The sequence below is a fragment of the Triplophysa dalaica genome, chromosome 12 (genome assembly GCF_015846415.1).
Source record: "Triplophysa dalaica isolate WHDGS20190420 chromosome 12, ASM1584641v1, whole genome shotgun sequence".
NCBI lineage: Eukaryota > Metazoa > Chordata > Actinopteri > Cypriniformes > Nemacheilidae > Triplophysa > Triplophysa dalaica.
Window position 1 is genome coordinate 8107883 of NC_079553.1, and position 8975 is coordinate 8116857.

Consider the following 8975-nt stretch of genomic DNA (forward strand, 5'->3'; position numbering starts at 1 on the left):
TTTCATAGTGTAATTTTCTTCTCTGCAAGAAATAACATGTCAGTCACTTGCCTATGAGTGTTTAAGAGATTAAAATATAAAAAAAATCGTAAATCGTTTTTTCAGTTGAATCTGATGACGCTAGAGGTGCAGAAATGTCTCACGTTAGCTTTAAAAATAGCACATTTATGTGCTTAAGGTCAAAGGATGAAGTTATTTATTTAGTCTGACAAACTACGGTGACATCATAGTCACTATATAAAGTGAATAGAGTAACAGGAAAAATGAAGACATGCACAGGCAGGTGCATTACTCTCCAGACATTTAAACAAACTGTCATTGGTTTGATCTGCAGCACGTACTGATAAGAAATGTTGAAATTTAATGCACTGCAGATCGCCCAAATACACACACACACACACACACACACACACACATACATTTAGGCGCACATATAGAGTCTGAGATGGAGACAGTGTGAGAGGGTGTGAATAACAGGCCTACCTTAGATGAATTGATTTCAATGGCTTTGGTTCATTCCTCACGGTCAGGTTGTGGCTTTGGCACATACATCTCTTATATGTTACTTGTTTCAGGCACTATTTGTCTGTGGGTATGTGTGACTATAGGCAAACAAAGTTGGTCGACATTATTTAACATCATCCGCTTTATTTCAGGCTTTGCACAGTCTTACATTGTACAAAGGCACATTCTTCTTTGAACATATGGCATTTCTTTCATTTTCTCTCTTTTAGATTGTAACATGTCTTCCTACAAACAGACTTTGCAATAAAAAAACCTTCAAAATGAAAATGGAATCTATTCCTTTTAAAAATGACACTTTAATTCAAAGGTAAGCTTCCCATCACCAGACAGTGATTTCTCAACGTGATTTATCAGTCAGTATCACATACGTTTGCCATGAATCAATAATATGCCTTTCTGGTCAATCAAGTCATTGACTAGTTCAACTTTTTATTATTCCCAAACTAAAACCAATCAATAGAAAGTTTATCACAGTAACGCAGGGACATTAGCCAATCAACAGTAATGGCTCATTTACCTGATGAACAAGGCAGCTTCAATTTGCTGTATTGATCCAAACTAACGATCTTACCTCAGCTATCCAAGAAGCGCCAGTGTTTCCTAGAAGAATTTCTCTCTGGGATCACAGTATGAGAATTAAACTACAATTCGAAGCTAATTCTACAGGCCGAACTAAGAACACAGGAGCTGTGCAGGAAAGATTCTGCCCACAAATGCGCAGTCCTTGTTGCAGGCACACACAACGTCACTTGACAAGAATGGCATCAGATGCTGCAATTTGGCACTACTGCCAGAAGAGGGAGACAAGGAGCAATTCACTTTTTAGGTACATACAGCTGCGTAATAAATAAAAGACCACTCCAAAAGTATATTTTCTGCGTGTTTAAGTGTAATGAGTAATGCGAGATGATCTGTGAACATCACGTGACATTCTCCTGCGAGAGCCTGGGGACTTGACTGATCATACCAGCTCCAGCTTGGTCAACAATCAATCAAGAGGGAAGATGGACCGCTTGTTATTTTAATTACTAATACTAACTTTTTGGTTTGGTTTGTTCCTGTAAAGCTGCTTTAAAACAATACATAATAACAATAATAATAACAAGATGCAATATGATGTAATGGCCTAAGCCTGATTTTTTTACAACTTTTATGCGTCTTTACATTAATTCTGTCTTTCATATTGCTTTTTTTGTCATTCCTGAGGTTTGTTTCTTTTGAAATTCAACAGACAGTGGACTGGAATGACCCAAATACATGCAGAACTGCCAATTAAATAAAAACTTGAGTGGTCTTTTAATTTTTTCCGTGGCTGTACAATAAGAGCCTTTTTAGCCCTGATGAAGGCCTGTTTGCCGAAACACTTCGGCAAAATAAAATAGTATCCTTATAACTCCATTTATCCAGACCCCTCAACATCACAAGTTTTGTTTAAAGAGCTTGTTTAAAGCTACACTCCTTGCACGTTTGTAAGGGAAAAGTAAAGATTAAAATAAAATAAAATAAAAAACAGATACAGAGAGGGTAAATTATGTTGTAATGTTTAAACAACAGTTGGGTATTCATGATATATATTTCCTCCCTTTGTCTTTTTGGTGGCATATTGCAAAATCTTTGGCTTCGGTGGGGTTCGAAAACGTAATTAAGGAAGATCCCACTCATTCCCATATGCATACATACACTAAGAAAAACAGTGTCACGCTGTGGCTTGTTGGTGTGATTTGCTAGCGCCAGAGAACCGCAAACACCGCGTGTGAGGGTTCAGTGTGTGCGTGGTACAGGGTGCTGTAGGGTCATGTGTTCTGCCCCGGTGAAGGGTAAACGCTGGGTGCAGTAGTGGTGCACAACTTCTGGAATGCTCGGAAACACGCAACTGCTCTTTTCCAGCGTGTAACCACACTCTTTAGTCTGCGCTACGATGATGTGGACACATCCTTGACTCGTCCTGGAGACACACAGTGAAAGGAAGATACAGTCAACCCTTAGAATGATCTAATTTCTTCTACATCAAATTTTGAAAGTTTGAAATCAAACACACAGAGGCCACATATACAAGAAGACACGCTTACTTGAGGGCGATGGAGTATTTGCTGGTAGCCGATTCGCTGTCTCGCACCAGGAAGCTGGCCTCCTTACAGTGCTGCAGCCGAGCTTCTGCTTCCTGTCGACTCACGCTTCCATGGTACCAGCTACAGAGAAAAGAGACATTGAAATGATTGTCATATAAACAGTACAAAATAGATTAGAAAGAGAATAGTGGAAAGAAGATTAGATAAGGAAGGGAATAAGATGGATGGACAAACGGAAATTAAATTGGACAGAATGTGCCTAGTAATACTGCACTGTACTGTACATCTGAGGTTATATCATCTTTCTACCTAAATGATGCAATATGGTTAAATAGGCAGATCTATTAAAGAAAAAGGACTACTAATAGACAATTCAGTTCCATGAAAGTTTCAGACAATCTGTATATAATCTGCAAATAAGCATATAGACGGTAACATATAATAAGATAAACACATATCTAATAGTATAAACACACACACCTTTGTTTCTCCAGGGGCACGGTGGGATCAACCATTGGTGTCTCGCTGTCTGGGGTGGTACTTGGAGATGATAAAGATGTTGGGGAGGGGGGATTCGGTCGAAGAGATTTGGGGGTCCAGCTCTTGTGTCTGAGGGTCTGCTGCTTTAAACCAGAAGAACCAAAATCTTCCTTAGACATACGGTCCATTCCATCAAACTGAGCTGTACACAGATAAAAACACGACAATAACAATACATTTTATTATGGGATTACAATGTGGTCACAAGCTGGAAAGTCTATTTACCTTTACATAGCCTATATAAACATGTTTTAAAGGGATAGTTCACCAAAAAAAGAAACCCACCCTTTACTCACCCTCAGATTGTTCCAAACCTGTATAAATTGATGAGATCAAACAGATCTCATCACCCTTTTACTGCCGTAGTAGGGAAAATAAATAGTATAGGAGTCAATGAGACATGAGATTTGTTTGGATACTGACATTCATCCAAATATCTTCCTTTGTGTTTAACAGAACACCTTGTCCTATTTAGTGGTTTGGACCAATCTGAGGGTGAGTAAATGATGACAGAAATTTCATTTTTGGGTGAACTATCCCTTTAATATTTTGCTTAATATTTGACAAGAAACATATAGAATTGTTTTATTATTAAAAAGTAGTTTTTACTTTTAACAATTTTGTTGTTTTTCAAGTGTTAAAACAGGCACCCTGTGGCCCAGGACTGGTTGCCCACAGGAGCTAAGCAGGGTAAAGCCTAGTCATTACCAGGATAGTGAGGCCAGCAGGGGGTGCTCACCCTGTAGTCTGTGTGGGTCATAATGCCACAGTATGGTGATGGGGACAATATACTGTAAAAAAGCACCGTCCTTCGTATGAGACATTAAACTTAGGTTGTGTCTCTCTGTGGTCATTAAAAGTGTCCTTCGAATAAGAGTAGGGGTGTAACCCCGGCATCCTGGCCAAATTCGCCCATTCGCCTCTATGCATCATCATGGCCTCCTTATCTTCCCCATATGTGCTAATTGGCTTCCTAAATCTTTCTCCTCTCCACCAATAAGCTGCTGTGTGGTGGGCATTCTGGTGCAATATGGCTGCCGTCGCATCATTCATTTGGATGGATTGCTAGTGGTTGAGGAGATTCCCCCCTTCCATGTAAAGCGCTTTGAGTACCCAGGAGTGCTATATGAATGTATCAAATTATTATTATTAATAAATGTCCAAATATGCAATAATTTGGAATTGTCACTTTTGAAAGAATAATGTACATGCAGCCCCGGGACTGTTGTCTGTGGCTAATTCAAAATCACTGACATTCCATTGTTCCTGTCAAATTTACATATCGACAGTTATCAAAGAAAAAGATTGTATCAATATGAGGCAGAAATTACCTGACAATGCTCTAGCAATCTGCTCTTTCTTCCACTCCCATGGCAGTTCATACTCTGCAGGTGGTCTAGAATCAGACTCAGGTCGGGTCAAGGGAATTCCTTCCAGAACCTCTTCATATGGGACATCATAGATCTGCGGGGGTCCAGACCCCTCTCCCCCGTTTAACACAACACACACTTTCAGCAGGTCTTTTGATCCACGTCTGCGAATCTCTGTGAAGGGACAGAATTTACAAATGATCTTATTTCATCATGACCCATTTACCTGTAAAATAGAAACTGTTTCAAGGAGAATAACAAAATTAGAAAAGTGGTCAGAATGTTGCTTTGGAATGAGAATCGTTTAAAAATCTTTTAAGACTCACATTTGCTACAACATAACATCATATTTTATATATCTACAGGAAATATATATCTATAGAAGTTTTCAGCAGCTCTCTCGCTCTCTAAATAATAAAAAAATATAAACCAATTTTACATGTTCACTTAATCAGAACTATAAGAAATAAAAACAGAGCTAATTCCCAACACTTGTCATTTCCTCTGCACTAAGTGTTACAAATGATATTAAACTTTTAGTCATTGTTTCTCTTCACATGTTATCGAAGTATTTAAATCTAGGATTAGATTATCTATTATTTATAAAAATTATGTTACGTATTTGACTCCTGAGATAGGCGCAGGCTCCCCGTGACCCGAGGTAGTTCGGATAAGCGGTAGAAAATGGAATGGGAATGGAATGTTAAGTATACATTCAGCTTTCAAATTCTCATTATTACTATATGCTGTAACTTATCTCGAACATAATTAATAAAACATTTATAAAAATTATATACAAATATTTTTATATAATTTTAATATAAATAGAGCTTTTAATCCTTGTTTGAAAGTAAAAAGAATTTTGATATTTATTTCAATTTAAAATATACATATGGAAAATATACACATATAGCAGGACATTGAGAAAATTGTTAAGTATTCAGTATATTATGACGGTCTTTTTAAAAATGTACACATATATAAAATCTATCTTGTATGTGCTTTCCTGTGGCTCAGTGGTTAGAGCATGGTCCCAGGGGATTGCACATAGTTAGAAACAAATGAATAGTACAATGCAATGTAAGTCGCTTTGAATAAAAGCGTCTCCAAAATGCATAGTTGTAAATGTAATGTGCACTGCATTTTCAGATAAAAAAATGCAACAGTGAAAATATGAAATTATTAGGTAATGTCTTAGCCCGTCATCCTACACTTTTTAGTAATGGAGCACCAGCAGACAGAATTTTAATGTTGGAGCTCCATCCTTCTCCCTTCACTCACTGTTTCTTTGCTGTCACTTTGTGTCTGGCCTATTGTGTGAGAAAACAATGGTCATACCAGGGGAAAGCCAGAGCGAGTCTGTGATTGGCTGGTTAACTAAGCAACTTCCTGAGTTCTGGGAAGTGATTGGGGGGAGAGAGGAGCGTTGTGGAGCCTTTCTCACATAGCCAGGCATAGGGGGACGGTAGGGTCAACTTCCTGTCCATAGAATGGGGCAAAGGAAACACAGACAGGAAACAGGAAGCAGAAAGAGGAAACTGCACCCATTGTCCCAGCACAACACTGTCACCGTGGAAACCACCAAAGAGTGAAAGAGAGGGAGCTGTGATTTTTCATACGTGTCACTTGCCTGAAAATCTGCTGGTGTGTTTTCTGTTCTGTTTTGGAAAAACCATTACACCAAATGAAGGTGGAAATAAATGCACATAAAGAAATAAAAAAAAGAAGACGTGAAAAAGGAGAGACAGAAGAAAATTTTGTGACGTGCCTGTAATAATGAGCTGGGCATCATAAGGTTCCATATATCCATCATTCTCTCCTTCTCTTTCAGCTTCCCTCTGTTCTCTTGTTTTCTCGGCATCAAATGGGTCTGCATAGTCTTCTAAGATAATCATCTATTTGGAGTAAGAGAAGAAAAACAACAGATATATCAATGATTTGTGCAAAAAACCAAACTGATTCAATGATGGAGCTTCTGCAAGGATCTGATTTACTGTATAAGAAGTGCTGAAATATAAAAAGGTATTTTGGGGTCAAATCCTAGAGTAAAATTACATCTTTTTTGGTAGAATGTTGAACAATTCTTTGTTCCACCTTGTAGTTCAGGAATCAGTATTCATTTACAAGTTGAAGAGCTTATGCCTATTATCAGTCCCATGCTCTTTCTCCCATTCTCCCTCTGGACGTCTTTTTGTGTGACTTCTGTGCTATTATGTTCAAAGTGTACCTAGAGGGGATGTCCGTAACTGGGAGAGGAGACAACCTATGTATCAGGTGACATAATTCTTCAAACACTGCCTTCACTAGGGACTGGAAGAAAGGGACAGAGGCATTGTGTTGTGCGTGTGCATTGTAGTCTTTGCGTTTTCGTGAAAATGGGTGTGTGAATGTGTGCGAATGAAAAACAATGAGGGAGAAAAGAGTGTGTATACAAGCGCAAAAGTGTGTTTCCCAGAAAGATAGAGTGAGCGAGAGAAACGTGTGTGTATATGACTAGGAAAAGAGACAGGAAAAGAGGCGAGGAAAAGGTTCTCATTGTGTTTGTTGACTGGTTATGATACAACAACACATTGAAAGGGGGATAGGCAAAAGAAGAGATACATAGGGAGGGAGGAAAGAGTAAGAGACAGAAGAGGGGAGTGGGGGCTGAGGGAGGGGGAGAAGAAGATATTGCTTAAACAAAGAGCTGTAAAAGAGATATTGATCTTAGTTTCTAAAACAAAGGCATTTCTTTGGTTCTCACAGTCAACAGGGCGACTGGGAAACCGGAGTTGGTCTGGTATTAAAGAACTCATAAAAGCTCATGCAACAATCATCTCCCTGAGGCCTGCTGTACTGATAAAGCACTAACTGTATCAGAACTATTTTCTTAGAGTTGTAATGTCTATTATGTCTATTTAAAAAAAAAATGTCCCATTCTCACACTTACTGTTTCTGCTTTGATGGTTGACTTCGCTCTCTCGCTGTCTGGAGATGATCCTCCCGTACTGGATTTTGGATCATTAACTTTGATCATTCGGCTCATGTACGCGTCAGCGAGACTGGTTGTGCGCAGTGTGCGATGGTCTTCGAAGCCCTCCATTTTAGTATTCTTCTTACTTTTTCCAGGGATCAGAATTTCCCATATCTTCCCGTCCTTTATTGAACCGGTGCTTGGGTGGTTTCGTCCAAGCTCGATGGCCGAATTTTTGCGATTTCTTCCGTGGAGCAACGAGCCCACTCCACCGCCGCCGTTGTCCGATCCAGAGTTTTTACGCAGACTCCCCTTCGAACCAGCAGCGGGTGTCAGAACCGGTTTTGGCCGGGATTGTGTTCCCGATTCAGAAGCAGATCGGATCCGATCGGATCCGGTCTTCAGACTAGTTGGGAAATCTTTAAACCACTTCGCCATGACTGTCTCTGGTATAATGCAACGAATAAGCACAGGTGCCTCTGCTTCTCTCCATACACACGAGCAACTCTTTTAGAAAACGTTTCAACTTCTAAAAATTACGCACCGAGTCCACTATATAACAATATCTGATATATTTGTCCCAAACTTTTGAAATATTAATCCTTAATAACAAAAAAATCAATTGGACAACGAATATATCTAAATGATTAGATTTAATTGGATTCAAAGTATTTTCTCAAATCTGCCAAATTGATTCAGGGAAAGTTTCCTAAAATAAAAATGATTTAATGTAATCTTGCTTACAAAATTCATCCCATTCGTATTTCTTTCCAGGAACGTCCCTCAACTACACTAATTCTTCACATTGGTATAAACTATTTCAGACTGTTCTGTTCGCAGCTATTCCCGCAAGATAAAGAGCAGTCTCTGAAGGGCATAAACGCGGAAAAATTGAAAGTTTTTCTTTGCTCTTGCTGAAGATCCCATTCCCGGTATATCCAGTCCAAGCGACAGTAACTGAAGTGAAGAGGATATACATGTACGTGCATTTGTGCTGCTACTGGGTGGGGGTGGCTTCTACAGACTACTGTTCCCCATAATGGGAACTTTTAACTGGTTAAGGATTGTGTGCCCTATTTGCAATCACTATACAGAATATAGGCTTTAATAAAGTTGCCACAGTGTATTGCTTAGACTAAATTACTCAATACAACTATCTTTATTTATTTCCCTTGATATTCCGTATTATACAATTTGCATTAAAACAGATGAAAGATGACATTCAATTTAGGCTACTACACACTCATAATAACAGTCTTTTTTCAAATATATTGCACGGAACAAAAGTCGTATTTGATTAGTGACAAAGAAGCTGAAAAACTAAATGTGCAAGACAGACAGGGGCAGCAGCAGTGCACCATAAACACACAGTTTAAGAGCACAACACTGATGCCATTTAGATTGCCACCATCTAGTGGCGGATTGCTAAAACATTCATCATCTTTTCATAACTCATGAACATACTCACGAAACTTAGACAAGTAATTAATGTGTAAAAAAAAGTACACAGTAAAAACT

The 8975-nt window shown here is 38.8% G+C and overlaps 1 protein-coding gene across 1 annotated transcript; it reads right to left on the minus strand.

The window, feature by feature from the left end:
- Positions 1-634: 634 nt before the first annotated feature.
- Positions 635-8419, minus strand: she (Src homology 2 domain containing E). Its single transcript, XM_056763265.1, has 6 exons — positions 7434-8419; positions 6273-6399; positions 4466-4678; positions 3075-3276; positions 2595-2714; positions 635-2470 (listed from the first exon to the last, which is right to left on the minus strand). The coding sequence occupies exons 1-6, from the start codon at positions 7893-7895 to the stop codon at positions 2287-2289; spliced, it is 1308 nt and encodes a 435-aa protein (XP_056619243.1). The 5' UTR covers positions 7896-8419; the 3' UTR covers positions 635-2286.
- Positions 8420-8975: the final 556 nt, after the last annotated feature.